This window comes from Canis aureus, chromosome 37, assembly GCF_053574225.1.
Source record: "Canis aureus isolate CA01 chromosome 37, VMU_Caureus_v.1.0, whole genome shotgun sequence".
Classification (NCBI taxonomy): Eukaryota; Metazoa; Chordata; class Mammalia; order Carnivora; family Canidae; genus Canis; species Canis aureus.
Window position 1 is genome coordinate 25,710,668 of NC_135647.1, and position 16,770 is coordinate 25,727,437.

At 42.3% G+C, this 16,770-nt stretch overlaps 1 protein-coding gene across 8 annotated transcripts in view; it reads left to right on the forward strand.

The window, feature by feature from the left end:
• EXOC2 (exocyst complex component 2) overlaps nt 1–16,770 on the forward strand; it is a 226,095-nt gene that overhangs the window by 112,746 nt on the left and 96,579 nt on the right. For 7 of the 8 annotated variants that reach the window (XM_077886050.1, XM_077886057.1, XM_077886058.1 and 4 more), the window contains 2 exons: nt 4,922–5,047; nt 10,758–10,882. In XM_077886050.1, coding sequence (XP_077742176.1) covers nt 4,922–5,047; nt 10,758–10,882 — 251 coding nt within the window. The remainder of the gene's footprint in view (nt 1–4,921; nt 5,048–10,757; nt 10,883–16,770) is intronic. The other variant, XM_077886059.1, reaches the window with a different exon arrangement.

Consider the following 16,770-nt stretch of genomic DNA (forward strand, 5'->3'; position numbering starts at 1 on the left):
ATTTACTCATTTGAGTGTATTTATTGCTCACCCTGCTTTAGTGTCTTCCAAACAGGGCCATCGTAGTAAGTACCATGAAATTCTGACGGGGTTTTTTTGTTGTCTTTTTTGTTGTCTTTATTGTTTTCTCGATATGATTTCTACTTTAGGCTTACTTTGCACATTTCTCTCTAGAGGCAGACTTTTATTTTTTCTGAAGTCGTTATATTCTTTATTTTTCATTATTTTAAAATTTTATTTAAATTCAGTTTCCCAGCATATAGCATAACACCCAGCGCTCATCTCGTCGTGTGTAGAGGGAGACTTTTTATACGTTTAGATAACACCACTCACTCATCGGTGTCCTAATTGTAGGAATAGTGAGCACAGTAAACATATTTCCCATTTTGTTTGCAGTGGTGATTTAAAGTTTCAGATTCAGGCTTCATACCTTAAAATCACTATTTTACACCCAAAGAAGACTTTAAAAATCCTATCGTGTCAAGCCCTGATTTTTACAGATCATGAAGTATTGGCCTGTGACAATTGCTTAGGCGAGCTGCGGAACCCCATTCCGGTTGTGTAACCAGGAGAATCTTGGGTTAATCCCTGCCCCAGTTTCAAATACAGCAAACAGTTTGTTGGTATTAGCACAAATGAAGCCAGGAAGTTACGACCTTTCACCAAGGCTGTAGTCTTATTTAATAAAAGGCTTTTACAAACTTCTCATCTTGGGGCTCCCGGGTGGCTCAGCCGGTTAAGCGTCTGCCTTCTGCTCAGGTCATGGTCCCGGAGGCCTGGGACGGAGCCCCGTGTTGGGATCCCTGCTCCGTGGGGAGCCTGCTTCCCTCCCTCTGCTCGTCCCCCTCACTTATGCGTGCTCTCTCTCTCTCTCTCTCTCTCAAATAAGTAAAAAAAACTTTAAAAAATTTTTTTCATCTAGAAAAAATTGTAGGAACAGTTCATTTCTAGATAAAATTCACTATCAGGGAAATAAATGACCTCTCATAAGCTAATGCAGGATTGAGAAAGACAAAGTCAAACACAATTTCATAAAAAAAACTTGTTTCTGTCACCTGCAAAATGTCCCATTAGAGGTAAAATTGTAATGAAAAAACTAAAGTTGTTTGTATACAGTTGATACCGTTCTCAACCGGATATCAAAGGGCAGATAATTCAGGTTGTCAGGGAAAACGCACAAGTAGCATCAATTGTAGTTGCACATGAGTTAGGGTGTCATAATAGGAAACCTCCTGATTATTCTCATTTAATAACCGTATGTTTCATATAAAGTATATATGTCTCAAGCACATCAAAAGATGTTATCATACTGCGAAGTAAGGCAATCAAGAGAAAATATGCTGATCTCTTGTAAGATATTTTAAAGCCTTTTGTTGATTTGATGTTACAGAAATTGTTTTTTCTCATCTGTTTTTTTAGAGTAATGCGTATTTATCACCAAAACCACTTCGTATTTGTAATGATTTTATAGGGTAGGAATGCCACGTCATGTAATTTAAGTTTAAAAGGAGGGTACAAGTCCTCAAGTTTGCTTTTTTGTTTTGTTTTGTTTTGTTTTGAACACTTGATAGTAAATAGTCCCTGACAACTGGGATTTTAAAAAAATAATAAATAAAAAATAAAATAAAATGTTTTAATTTTCTTTTTCAGAGGATGATCTTCCTAATTCCCTGTAAAATAACCTATCCTAAGACCTTATTATTTTTAAAACAACAACAACAAAAAACCATAGATGTCAGAGAAGGAAGCTGGGTTCTGAGTTTAATGTCGAGTCTGCAGGGCTCAAGCCTGTGTGTGGTGCTGAAGCGCTCCCTCCTGGTCACTCTGCAAAAATGCGCCTTGCAGATGTGTCCCAGATGCCGCTTAGTCCCGAGGGTGTAGGTATTGTTGTCTGAGCTCCCGGGGAATTCAACCCTGACAATTAAGGAATTAGTTCATGTTAAATTTTCTTTTCCTGATGTTATGGAAAATGATGATATGATTCTAAAAGAAGAAAAGCATATTCTTAATACAATTTCTGTTATTAAAGAAGAAGATAATCCTTTAACAGTTTCAAAATTCAAGATTTACTTAAACTATATAAGTGACTTAAACTACTTATATTAAAATTGTAAACATATCAGTTATGGGGAAAATCTTTTTCCGAGGATCTACTTGAACAATGGTAACTATATATATATATACACACACACACACACACATTTTTTTTTTTTTTAAGATTCTGTTTATTAGAGAGAGAGAGCATACATGTGCTCACATTTCCTGCTGAGCAGGAGGCAGACATAGGGCTCAATCTCAGGATCCTGGGATCGTGACCTGAGCTGAAGGCAGATGTTACCTGACTGAGCCACCCAGGTGCCTCCCCCCCCCCCCATAATCATATTTTTTTAAATAGAAATACTATATAATGTATATTCAGGAAAGTAGGAAGTGCTTTCCTTCTTAATAAAAAATGTATGGTTTTGTGGCATCTGGATGAGCCTCTAACACTTGGTTTCATGAGATCAGCCCTGCCCTGGGCTCCATGCTCAGCGGGGAATCTGCTGAAGAGTCTCTCCCTTTGCCCCTCCTCCCACTCATGCTCACGTGCACGCGCTCTCTCTCTCTCTCTCAAATAGATAAATCTTTAAGAAAATGTATAGTTCTGAAACCATCATGAGTAACACGTGGCCTTTTTTTGAAGTAGGCACCACACCCAATGTGGGGCTTGAACTCGTGACCCTGGGATCAAGAGTCTGGTGCTCTACCCGCTGAGCCCTCCAGGGGCCCCACCCATATTTTAAGCATTCTTTTCTTATACCTTCCTATATAAAATGTTATATGTATTACAATTTTTGTGTAAATATTTATTCTGATGCTAAGTTTGGGCTCCTTTATATTTCCTTTTAAAGTATGTCAGGAAATTGATATTTTCATATTAATTTCTTGAATTCTACAGCTAATAGCAGTGGCAACTACATACACTGCAAAGGGAAATGTCATCAATTATTAAAAGCTTCCACACACAACTTCTTTAATATACAAAAACTCAATTATAAAAATACTATCTCTTCATTGTTTGTGTTTTCTTACTCTCTATCACATCTCATGTTGTTTTAACAAACAAGTTGTTTGTTGCTTTAAAATATGGGACTTTTACAAGTCGTATCTTCGACACAGGGCTTCCCGAGTAGAAGTGCACGCGAGTGAAGCATTTAGCACAACAGCTGAAACGTAGTATGTCTTCGGTAAAACTCTATTAGTGTTTTAGTTTATTTAGTGTTTTAGTAAGACACTAAAAAATCTTTTCGAATGATTCTATTTCTACAGACCCTACCTTAGGAGCACTTGTGAGAACACAAGGAGATAGCTCGTGTTATATCGTGTTACGTGGCTCATGATAGGAGGAGCTCCCCCAAGCAGGTTCTCCAGAGCACGTTTTTGCTGTATTTATGTATTGCTTCATTTTCTGCCTCTACTACCAGAATGTACAAACTTTGAAAGCAGGGCCTTATCTGTTACTCATCACCTCATCCTCAGGGCCTACTTGTTCAGTGTTACTGAATAACTAATATTATCAGTGGCAGGGATGTTTTGCCTTTTGCGTCTGAAAACCTATCTATTTGCTTTTTCTCTCCTGAGTTATAAAAGAAGGAGTAGAGTTCTTATTGAATAATATAATATCAGTCACTCAGTATATATTGAGGGGGTTATTTGCAGAAGGCCCAGTGATTGTGGACAGAGATGCAATATTTAACCCTTAAGCCTGAGAAGATAATATTTTGGTTTGGAGGTAGGAGAGCAAAAAAGGTAGAATATTAGGTCAACTGAATCGGGTTTCTTTGCACTGGCGTCAGAAGACGGAGAAGGCAGGCAGCTCTCCGGGTTGGAATTGTAGGTGACTTCATGGAGCAGCGGCACCGCAACTTGCATTTTTAAGGATAAGAGTTTGAGGAGGTGGAGAGGAAGGATAGGTGAGGCGTGAGGCCTTTCAGATGGAGAGGATAGGGAAGTGTAAGATGGATTTTCATACCTAGAATGTGTAGGTGTCCGAGGCGTGGTGAATATTCTGTACACGTGTGTGGAATTCATCTTGCCTTGAAGACCTTTGGAGGCTCGGCTGCAGAGCCCAGAGTGGTGACGACAGGCACCGGGACAGACTCACAAGGCAAATTTTGCCGTGTGAAGCCAACGTCTTGCTAACCCAGCAACATGAGATACAAGTAGACCTTGAGATCCGTTTTAGGAAAAAAGTTTCCTGGTTCTTGGGATAATTTTGGTTGGATGTCCAGGGTTTTCTGGAAAACTTCTGAGAATCCAGAAAGCACTATTTCAGTGATATTCATCCAGACAGTAAAGAGAGTTGCCTGATAGTAGTAAAATGTCCGACTTCTAGAATAGTACCAGCGTGAGGTGAGAAGGATCCAAATTAGGTGGCTGGCATCGGGAACACAAGTGGGGGATCAAATCCCACATCCCAAACAAAGGAATCGTAGGATTTGGGGATGTAAATTTTAAGGGACAGCCAGTTCATGCTGTAAGGCTGCTCCACCAGGAGAGCGTCAGTGCCGTGGCTTCCAAGTATCAGCTGTTTTTTTCAAAAAAGTACTTCCCATCCCGGCTTTTAGTTTTGTAGCCCTCCCCCTCTGCCTTGCCCCTGCCAGCTTTGCTGGGCATTCATTCTAAGCTGACCCATAGGTTTCTCTCACCGTTTGTTACGTCTCTATATTAACTCAGAGTAGTGAACTGAATCCCAAGAATCTGTCATGGTGGGAATGACTTTTAGAAGCTAGCTAGAAAAACGATTCTTTTATTTTGCTTGGACAATGTTTTATTTAAAAGAGTGGAGGACAGTGGAGCAAGAACTAACTCAGAGAAGCAGTCCACTAAGTCAGCCCAGGAAGAATATCTGGAGTATATGGAAGTGTCCCCTCTCTTCTAGGGACTCCAGGCCTTCACAGCCCCATGTTGGACCTGGACACGGACGCCCGCCCCGTGGTGTTGGGCCATCTGAGTCAGACAGCATCCCTGAAGAGGGGCAGCAGCTTTCAGTCCGGTCGAGATGACAGTGAGTATCTCAACCCCGACTTTGTCTTTTAAGTTTGTACTTGTACAATTTCAAACATTTTTCTCGGGAATTTTCCTGGTTAGTTGTGTTACTGCTGCTAAGTATTACCGACCTTTACAGGCGAATGCTTTCAACATATGTAAGATCTCCTTTCATCTTTCCTGTGATTGACTTTTTTAAAAACATGCCACAGAAAATATTTTGTGAGAATTTCTTTAAGATGAAATTCGTAACAAAAATCATCTCTATAGTTAGTAAACACTTTTTTTTTAAGATTATTTATTTATTCATGAGAGACACAGACATAGAGAGAGAGAGAGGGAGAGAGAGAGAGAGAGAGACAGAGACACAGGCAGAGGGAGAAGCAGGCTCCAAGCAGGGAGCCCGATGTGGGACTCGATCCCAGGACCCCAGAGTCACACCCCGGGCCAAAGGCAGGCGCTCAACCACTGAGCCACCCAGGTGCCCAAGAAACATCTTTTTTATGCATTTTAAAATTTGGTCTGGAAAGCATAGTTAATAATATATTAATTGCCAATCAATTTTTTTTTCTGAGAATAAAGCATCTGAAATTAAACTGTTAACAGTTCTTAACTTTCTAGAGTTGATATTTACCTATTGTTTATTTGGCTGTGTGAGATACAAAATATATTGGTTATAATGCATTTGGGTACCAATTAAATGCTATTAGTCACTGGTTACTTATAACCTCAATAACAGATCTAAGGAATCCAAATAGGGTGGGATGCCTGGATGGTTCAGTTGGTAGAGCATTCAACTCTCCATCTTGGGGTTGTGAGTTCAAGCCTCGTGTGGAGTATAGAGATTACTTAAAAATAAAATCTTAAAAAAAAAAAAAAGAAAGAAATCCAAATAAGGTAATAGAAATAACTTACTTTATATTAAATACATCTAAAGTTAATTTTAAAGTATTTTATGTTCTTCTTACAAGTATGAGGAGTAGGGCTTTTACTAAGGCTTCGTTAATAAATGTGAATGAAAGTCCATAAGAACACCTTAAAATGAGATGATTCATTTGTAGTAAATGGAGGGCTCAGTGTTCCTTCCTGTCCTGTTCCTATTTCCTACGCAGCCCATCAAACTAATATAAATGATGAAAAAACAGAGTCACTCGCTTCTGTAGACTGTGGCGTATTGCAGCCCTCTAGGGAATGTAGCCACGATCTGGCTCTGGGGCGCAGCCCACCTGGCTTCCTGAACAGTACGTCCTTCTTTTAATTAGTAGGATAATAGTCGGATCTAAAAACCTTCCACCTCGGTCCTTAAGGAATTTACTGCCATCAGCTGACATGCTAATAGGCTTAGATCAATTAGAAACTGTTCTTGAGTCTTGACTGTGATGAGTTATATCATCTTGAATAGTTCACATTTATCCTGCCTGAGTTTTGCCACACTTCTTGGATCTATTTTATGAGATTCTGGAAATTTTCATCAAATTCAGAAAAATTTTGGCCGTGGTTTTCTTAAATATTTTTCTGCTCCACTTCCTTTTCTAGGACTCCAGTTACGTGTATGTTGGGCCAGTAGATTATCCTGTAGATCACTGAGGCTCTGTTTCCCCCTCCTCGCCCCCAGTTATTTCCACTCTGCTTCGTTACAGAGAACTCTTTCCTGCATTTTCTGTTCACCTCCAGTTCAGAAAGGCCATTGAGCTTTGTGTAGATCATGCCTCCTTTTGACTGAGTTGTCTAGAAATTGTAGGCAGAAAGCCATGGGAATTATGGACTCCCCACACATCTCCCTTCCCTTGGGAATGGCAGTCCTGTGCTGCCCATTGTGTAATGTCTGAAATAGTTCATATATCTCCCCCCACCCAAATTTTCTAGTTGTTTGTAACTGGAGGCAGAGTCTGATCCTTGTTATTCTAATATGGCTGGAAGTGGCGGTAAAATACACGTTTAATTTCCCTAAAATTATTACTTGAACTTGAAACATTGTGGAAGATGCTTATAGTAAATAGTTCTTTTCGTCAGCCTTTGGAAATAGCTCTTGAGGTTGTTCTGTGACTCATAACAGCATACGGGAATTTAACTAAGACATGTTGAATTCCGTAAGAAAATGAAACCCAAAACCAGTTTCAAATAATCAGAATTTAGATGAAGCAGACGTAGAAGGAATGGGCAGGACTCTCATTACATACATAGACGTAGGTATAAAGAACCCATTAGTAATAAAAAGATCAAATTAAGCTTGAGACAAAAGGTTGTTCTCTGTCACTGGGCGGGAGGCTGCCAGGACCTGTCCGCTTCCCCAGAGCCTTGATGACTGAGTCCCAAAGCATGAAGTCATTGCAGAGTTCCCGGCCCAGTGGGGTTATCTGGTAATAGTATTTAGGTGCTCTGTTACCACTCCGCACTACGGTGAACTTCGAATCATTCTACCATTATTCTGTCATAAAAAGATTGAATGAAGAAATCCTTGTGGAAGCTTTTTGGGATTGTCCTGTAAGGTTTGTATTTCTCCCAACTATTTTTCTTATCATAAAATCACTTCAATTAGAATACTTATTAATTAATGGATTTAACCAGAGAGAAGCTTAGTTTAATTTCTGTTTTTTAAAAAGAAATTTTCCCTTAGGGGATCCCTGGGTAGCTCAGCGGTTTAGCACCTACCTTTGGCCCAGCTCAGGGCATGACCCCGGGGTCCTGGGATCGAGTCCCCCATCGGGCTCCCTGCATGGAGCCCTCTTCTCCCTCTGCCTGTGTCTCTGCATCTCTCTGTGTCTCTCATGAATAAATAAAATCTTTAAAAAAAAAAAAAAAAGAACTTTTCCTTTACATTGGTGAAGAGGCAGCGTTCCTTCTTCTTCTCTGGGGTGGAGGCATTCCCCAGGACGCCTAGAGTATCTGCATGTATGTGGAGCACGTGGGTGTGTGGTAAGCTAGCGCTCAGTCCTTGTCCAGTATCAGAGCCAGTAGGGACTTGGTTCACCATAAGGTGTTTCCACTTTAATTTCCCAGCAAAAAAGCTTTGCAAAGAATATATGAGACCAGGATATCCGGTGAGTTTCTCACAATAGGGTTATATAGGGAGCTGTCCATATAGCTGCGTGGAGGAGCTCAGACTCTGAAGCCCTAGTTTAGAGGAAGATACCACATAAGAGTCTACTTGCTACCACGTGAGGCAGGTCTCTTAGTGCTTCAGGTGTTAGATTTTCTGGTCCTGTTTCTTACCTTGTCATTGGCCTGTCATCTCCTGGGCTGTGGCCTGTGCTGTGTAGGGCACTACATGCCGTTTGGGAAACGGTGCTCATCTGTATTTGGGTTGACTGCTTCAGCTCTGTCGCCAGGTGAAAAATACCTCTAATCTCATTAGACTCCTGCCACATTATGACCAGGGCTCCTTTCCTTGGTTGTCTGTTCACTTGTAGGCTCCGTGAGGGAGAGACCTGGCCCGTTCATGCAGTAGCAGTGGTGACCGTCTTAGACAGACGTTAAGGTACAGCCACAGGGTTAGCACACGGTGGACCCTTAATAACTATTGGCCAAATAAACCAGAACACTTCACAGTGTACCCCTATTAAAGAATCATACGCTTCACATACGTGACAGTGAATTTGAAGCTTTTCCGCACAACTAGACAGGGGGCTAGTAGACCTCCTACGTAATGGGGCTCCATGGCCCACAGATTGGAAGTCTGGATGCTCTCAAGTGTACGAAGGTAAGTACTCAACAATAAAAATTTAAAAGGCCATGTAACACTACAGTGGGGTACCATTTTGGCAAAATCCCCCAATTTTTTTTATTGTTTGGAATTTTGTGTGTTTGATTTGTTCATTGGTGAGATTATAAGGGAGCTCAGCTGTGTTTGTGTTTGTTGCTGTTTGTTGCTGGTGGATGTGTAAAGAATCCCCATAGAGGTAATTTAATACCACTTAGCAAAATCACAGCTCCAGGTACTCTTGGACCTAGTGGTTCTGGTTGTGAGAATTTATTCTACATTGACACTCGCACGTGTGCTAAGTGCTGTAGGTATAGAGTTATTAAATAAAACACTAACTTTATTTATTTGAAGCACTAATTTTAACTACAAACAGTCTTGCCTATTATAGAGATTTTTAGAAATCATGATTCATACAAAATATGAAATACAGCTGACCCGTGAACTGCACTGGTTTGAATTGGGCAGGTCTACTCATACAATGGATTTTGTTCAGTACATATATTGGAAAGTTTTTTTGGAGACCTGGGACAATTTGAAAAAACTCTCAGATAAACCGTGTAGCCTAGAAATACTGAAAAAATCAAAAAGGTATTATTGTAAGAGTAGAGTATGTAATACGTATGTAAAATACACATTAACTGACTGCTTGATGTAATTGGTAAGTTCCCTGGTCAGCAGCAGGCTATTAGTTGCTCAGTGTCTGGGGAGTCAGAAGTTGTTCACGTGCTTTTGGCTGTGCAGGGGCTCAGTGTTCCTAACCTTTGTGTTCTTCAAGGGTGAACCGTGCCCTGTAAATGTGGGGCAGGGGAAACGTTCTGTGTATGAATCGGGAAAAGCTTCAGCATCCATTATTGAGTGAAAAAAAGGCCAAGTGTTTTTAATATGCTTTGATTTGTGTGAAAACACATTTGGGTGGGGAGAGAATATGTATTTATATTTCAGAAAGAATCACAAGCCACTGATAGCAGTGGTCCTTATGGCTGCAGCTGGGAGCGAGGCAGTTGGAGAATGTGGTGGGAGGTTCTTTGCTCTATATCCTGTGACATTCTCTTTTCTGACTATATGTTGTCCTTTTAGAATATTATGAGACATTTTAAAAGAAATAAAATCCACCCTTCCCCACTAGAGTAACGGTGGTAATTATAGCAACGAAACTTTTTGCCTAGGAGTAGTTTGAAAGGAAGCTGGCAGTTGATGAAGGGGTTAATGAAGTCCCCTTATCTGACCTGTCTTTGCAATTGCTAAGTAGAAGTGAGAAGTTGGGCCCGATGTTCTCCTTCTCCCGATGGTTGCTGTGAGTTGGACAGAAGGCGGGCCTTTGCCCTGCTCCTGCTGGGGGGCGGGGGAGCGGGGCACGCAGGAGGGAGGAAACAGGGGAGAACGTGATGCAGAAAAAGGGAAGAGACCAGAAGGGATTAATGCTCACCGAATTGCTGATTTGTTCTTATTCCTATGAACTTATTCCCGTAAGAAATCTATGCGACTTTATTTCCCATTTGGTAACTGCGTTTAAATGATACCGAATCCAAGAGGCTTCGATGTTTTTATTTATTCTTGGGTTTCTTCATTACAGGAAGAGTTACTCATTATGATTGCCCTTGAGTCTGTTCTTTTATGATGACTTGACTCATTGTTGAATTTTCACCGCATGTGTAGTAATATCTAACTGGTAGATACTTGCCTGCAGTTTACGGCTAGTTGGCCTTGCCCTGTCTTTCCTTATTTGCCGTCTGAAGGCACATGGCTTCTGAAGCCATAGACCATCCTGAGGGCGAGCGGGAAACCCCACAGCGTCCCCGTTGCTTCTCCTGCTGCGTCCTCCTGCCCTGAGAACAGCAGGGACCTCTGGTTAGAGTGTCTTCCCTGCCGGCGGGCTTTGGTCCTGAGATGTGGAGAGGGAGGTGTCGGCCCCACAGACAAAGTGGGACAAAGCGGGACACATCTTTAGGTGGGGGAGCAATAACATGTTCAAGCCCGTTTTTGTTCCTATTTCAAAGTATATTCATAGCATCTTCCCCCCCTCTAGCCTGGAGATACAAAACTCCTCACCGAGTGGCATTCGTTGTAAAATTGACCAAGCTTGTCTTAAGTCAGCTGCCTAACTTCTGGAAACTCTGGATCTCCTATGTTAATGGAAGCCTTTTCAGCGAGGTACGTATACAGACTTGCCTGTAGGGGTAGCTAAGTCATTCTGTGTGCGAATCTTGAAAATTGTAGATTTTGAAGTGACTTTTTTTTTTTTTTTTAGACTTTAGAGACCCAAAACCTATTAACTGTTGTCCGATATTTTAAGATTAATTAAAAGCTCTAAAACTTATAGCTGCCTCACATTTAGGACTTTCATCCATTTTGAATTCATTTTGTGTGTGGTTTCTTTCTTTTGCATGTTGGTGTCCGGTTTTCCCAACACCTGTCTCTTGAGGCTGTCTTTTTTTTTTCCCCCCCATTGGATATTCTTTCCTGCTTTGTTGAAGATTGATTGTATAGTTGTGGGTTTATGTCTTGGTTTTTTATTCTGTTCCACTGACCTGTGTGTCCATATTTGTGCCAGGACCACGCTGTCTTGATGATCACAGCTTTGTAATGTGACTTGAAGTCTTGAATTGTGATGCCTCCAGCTTTGCTCCGCTCTCGAGATGGCTTTGGCCCTGGGGCACTTGGGTGGCTCCGTCGAATGAGTGTTTCTTGATTTTGGATTTTGGCCCAGGTCATGACATCAAGCTCCACGTCTGGTTCTGCACTCTGTAGTCGGCTTGAGAGCTTCTTCCGTCCCTCCCTGCAGTCACACTCTCTGTCTCTCTCCCTCAAATAAACAAATACAATAATTAAAAAAAAAAAAAAAAGAAAAAGAGCTCACGGTGGTCAGGTGCCTGCCTTCAACCCAGGGCGTGACCCCGGGATCCCCAGATCGAGTCCCACATCGGGCTCCCTGCATGGAGCCTGCTTCTCCCTCTGCCTGTGTCTCTGCCTCTCTCTGGGTCTCATGAATAAATTAAAATATATATATATATAAAGAGTAATTGCTTTGGCTATTTGGGAGCTTTTCTGGTTCCATACAAATTTTAAGATTGTTCTAGCTCTTGTGGAAAGTGCTGTGGTATTTTGATGAGGGTCACGTTAACTGTGTAGATTGCTCTGAGCAGTAGAGCCATTTTAACAACGCTGCCTCTGCAGTCCGTGAGCACGGAATGTTTTCCCATTCCTTGCTGTCATCTTTAATTTCTTCACAGGTGTTTTGTAGTTTTCAGAGTATAGATGTTTGTTTGTTTTTTAAGATTTTATTTATTTATTCATGAGAGACACAGAATGAGAGAGAGAGAGAGGCAGAGACACAGGCAGAGGGAGAAGCAGGCTCCATGCAGGGAGCACGACGTGGGACTCGATCCCGGGACCCCGGCGTCACGCCCTGGGCTGAAGGCAGCACTAACTGCTCAGCCACCCGGCTGCCCCAAAATATAGATGTTTTACCTCTTTGGTTAGATTTTATTCCTAGATATCTTACGGCTTTTGTTATAATTGTAAATGGAATTAATTCCTTGATTTCTCTTCCTGCTGCCTCATTAGCGGTGTATAGAAACGCAACAGACCTCTATGACACTTTTGTATCCTGTGACTTTACCGAGTCCATCTATCATCCCTAGCAAGTTTTTAGTGAAGTCTTGGGTTTTCTCTGTCGAGTATCCTGTCACCCGCAGATAGTGAATGTTTGACCTCTTCCTTACCAATTTGGATGCCGTTTATTTATTTTGATTACCTGACTGCTGAGGCTGCACTTCCAGTACCATGTTAGGCAGCAGGGGTGAGAGCAGACCTCCCTGTCGTGTCCATGCTCATGGAGGGAAGCTCTCCGGGCTTCCCCCTTGAGGGTGATATTAGTTGTGGGTTTTCTGTTTGTGGCCTTTATTATGTTGAGGTACGTTCCTTCTGAACTTACTTTGTTGAGGGCTTTTATCGTGAACGGATGTTGTACTTTGTCAAATGCTTTTTCTACGTCTATCAAAAAGATCATATGGTTAAGCAGCAGGTAGATGGGTCTTGTTATTTTTTTATTCTGACATCCTTTGTGTTTTGATCGGAGCATTTCATCCATTTACGTTCAAGATTATTATTGATATATATACAGCGCCATAGTTTTATATCTGTTTTATCATTTTTTTTTTTTTTTCTGGAGACTTTCTGTGTTCCGTTTTAGTCTTTGTCACTTTTGGTCTTTTTTTTTTTCCCCTACTCAACAAGTGCCCTTTAATATTTCTTGTAGGGCTGCTTTACTGATCCTGCAGTCCTTCTGTTTTTGTTTGTCTGGGAAACTCTTTATCTCTCCTTCTACTCTAAGAGATAGCCCTGCTGGGTACAGTGTTTTTTCCCACTCAGCACGTTGAGTAAATCCTGCCACTCGCATCTGGCTTGCCAAGTGTTGGGAAGAGATCTGCAGCTCCCCTTACGGGTCTTCTCTTGTAAGTTAGGGACTGCCCTTGTCTGGCTGCTTTCAGGAGTCTTTCTCCCTCACTATATTGTGCAGATCTAACTGCAGTATATCTTGGTGTTGGCCTGCTCTTGTTGATTTTGACGGGAGGTCTCTGAGCCTCCTGAATTTTGATGTCTGTGTCCTTCCCTAGATTAGAGAAGTTTTCAGCTATTATTTCTTCATATAAACCTTCTGCCCACTTTTTCTCTCTCTTCTTTGGGACTCCTCTGTGACAAATGTTTTAATGTTTGATTCATTCACTAAGTTCCCTAAGTCTACTCTCGTGATCCATAATGTTCCCCCCCCCTTTTTTTTTTTGCTTATTTTCCATGGCAGCATTTTCTATATTACTTACTCGTTCCTCTGCTTCTTCTACCCTCGTGGTCATTATATCCAGTCTGTTTTGAATCTCAGTTATTGCATTTTTCATTTGTGACTGATCGATTGTTAACTCTTTTATCTCTGTGGTTCGAGTCTCCCTGATACCTTCCATGATTTTCTCAAGCCCAGCAATCATCTTTATGACTGTTGCTTTTTTTTTATTTATTTGATTTTTTAATGACTGTTGATTTAAATTCTCACCTGGAATACACCGATATCTCTTTGGATTAGATCCCTGCCCGTGACCTTTTCTTGTTCTTTCTTTTGGGATGAATTCCTCTGTCTTTGTGTGTTGTCTGGATCTCTCTCTTCTTCTGTATTAGAAAATCTTGTAATGTTTCCTGCTTCTGAGAGCTTTCTGAAGAAGAGGCCCTGCGGCGTCCAGGGCCTGGCGCTTTAGGAAGTGTCTGGTGTACGCGGCGCGTGTGCCTCAGGCCGGTCCTCTGCAGTTTGCCCTGCCTGCGGCGGGGCGGCTTGGACGTTGGCCACAGGATCGCAGGCTTTACCCAGGTGCGCTCTGGTCTGTTCATTGAACGGCGGGAGCGTGCGGAGCCCGGGCCTTGTGCTGGTCTTGGGGGAAGGGCCCACTGCGCTGGTCCTTGGGCACGTTTGCCCGAGCAGAGCGGGAGCAGCCGAGCGTGGCCAGGGTGGCGCCGCGCCCCTCACTGAAGCTGGCTCGTGCTGGGGGCCGGGGGTGGCGCCTGGACAGGTGTCCTGGGCCTGCGGCTCTCGGGGCACTACCCCCAGGACAGTGGATGATGCCCCCTCGTGCCATCGCCGTTTCCACTCCGCGTGTCTCCCAGGTGCCTGCCTGCCCGGACAGGCCGTGCGCTCTGGGGCGTCCCGGCGCAGCCCGCCGACTTGCAAGAGCCGAGCTGCAAGGGCCCGAGCTGGGGCGCGGGGACAGCGCAGGTTTGACCGAGGACAGTCGTGCTCGAGCGCAGGGCGCTGGGATTCGGAGCAAAGCAGGCTCCCGGCCAGGGTCCGGGTTTTCCACCTCATGAGGAGGCGTGGGGGAGGGCAGGGGTGCCGTGGCTCCGAGCCCCAGGAGGCGCCTCTCCGCACGCCTCTGTCTTAGCCAGGCTCGCCGGCCTGGGCAGCTCCAGCCTCTGAGCCCACTGGGCCAGAAACCCAACAACCAGCCCCTCTCGCTTCCCAGCTCATGGCTCTGGGGAGGTGTCCTCGCCACTTCCCTGTGTGGTGGAGCACTAAGTATTTTTATAGAAGTGATTTCATATGAAATTGTCGTGTTTCCTGGCCCTTTTTACAGAACACTAACGTTTTAATAAAAACATCCAACATATCTCACTTACTGGCTGTGACCTGAGGCGGATGACTTTACTTCTCTCTGCCTGGTGGCACCGGTCACGTTTGAGAATTAAACGAGTTAATGTCTGTGAAATGCTCTTATTATTTGGAAGAAATACTCATTCCAGTGTTTAAAACCTCATTGGCCTGGCACATAATAGGCGGTCAGGGAACAAAGCGTAGCAGCATCAAGAAATAGAGGATTGTTGAATAGTGTCTAGATGGATCGGCTCATCGAAGGAATCAGTACCTTAGGAAGAGGATTTTAACCTACTTCTTCGTTCTTAGTCAGTGTTCCTTCCTTCAGATTCGTTGCACAAGGTAGTGGGTGCCTTGCCGCGCGTCTTTTTAGACTTTGTAAAATTCCTAAGTTTTTGGTCTGAGGTATTTTAGGGAAGCATTAGTTGTACAGAGTTGGATATGCCTGTGGTGTTTCTACCCATCTGTATTTGTGAGCTTTTAAGAGTTTATGGCAATAACAGAGTGTAATCCACTATATGGATTTGGGCGTGTTTTTTAAACTATTTACCCTCTATAGAAAAGCCAGAAAGACACTGAAGGGTCGTAGAAGGGACTGGAGGGTCAGGAACGTGTCGAGCTGTTAGTGAAATCCAGAAACTAATTAAAAACTCGGAAGAGTTCCAAGGCTTTTGATAGTTGGTACTTAAACTCGTATAAGAAAGCTCTGTAATATTCAAACAGAATTTACTTGAAAATTTTTTTCTAGTTATGGAACTATTTTATTAAGAGCCCATCCGTTAAAGATTTAGATGGAGTTTCCAACAGTTTAAAAAATAGTTCTTCAAACCAGTCATGCCCATGTGAAGTAACATGTGAATCAAAACAGTGAAATCTAGCCGTTGGTCTTACCACAAAGTAGTTTTGGTCTGTGTGTGCAGGAAAGAGTTAAGGTTTTTAGTTAACGAAATGGTTAATAGTAGGCTGAGATCTCATCTTCAGATATATTTTAAATATAGTATAATTTGGAGTGAAAACTGTTAACACATCCAAATAATTTTTATAAACATTTGTGTGATTACTAATCTTTAAAAGTTGCATAATAACTCAGAGTATGTAAATTAAGATGTACTTTACGTTCCAAAATTAGATTTCCTTTTAAAAATAAGACAAATCTTATATAGGTCAATATGTTGATAAGTAACTGTTTTTTAATTAATAATTTCAGGAGGTGTGCCTTATAACTGATTCCTGCCCCCTCCACTCTCTATATATTTGGAAACCAATTCTTGAAGTTTACAAATTTATTTTGTCTAGTAAACGTCATCATCTGTTCATTAGCACCTGTTTAGTGGGCAGAATTCAGTTTTAATTTAGAAGTGATGTTTTTAAAAAATTGACCTTCACTCTTTGATTTAAAAATATTTCACAGAACAAAGAACTATGAAATAACTAGCCCATTAAACAAGCCTACTATGCAGAGTCGTCCTAGGTACTATGACAGATACAATTAGAAAAGCACCATCTGATATCAGCATACTTAGAGTTTTACACTGGCTTGACTCACTTTTGAGACAAATCATGCCTTTGTTCTTAGCACTGCATCCCTTGTGCACAGCACACGGACCCAGCCCTGTGTTAGTCAGGGTTCAGAGAAATAGAGCCAATAGGATGTTGATTCTGTTTCCAACCGTGTTTATAAAGAGAGAGATTTACCATAAGGAACTGGCCTATGTGACTGTAGAGGTTAGCGAGTCCCGTGACCTGCAGTCATCAAGCTGGAAACTCGGGAATTGCCCTTTGTGTGGTTCTAGCCTGGAAGCCCAGAGGCTCGGGACCCAGGAAGTAGCAGTGTTTCAGTTCAGTGTCCCCACTCGAGGCAGTTAGCAGGAGGAGGTCCCTCTGACCTGCAGGAGGGTCAGCCTCT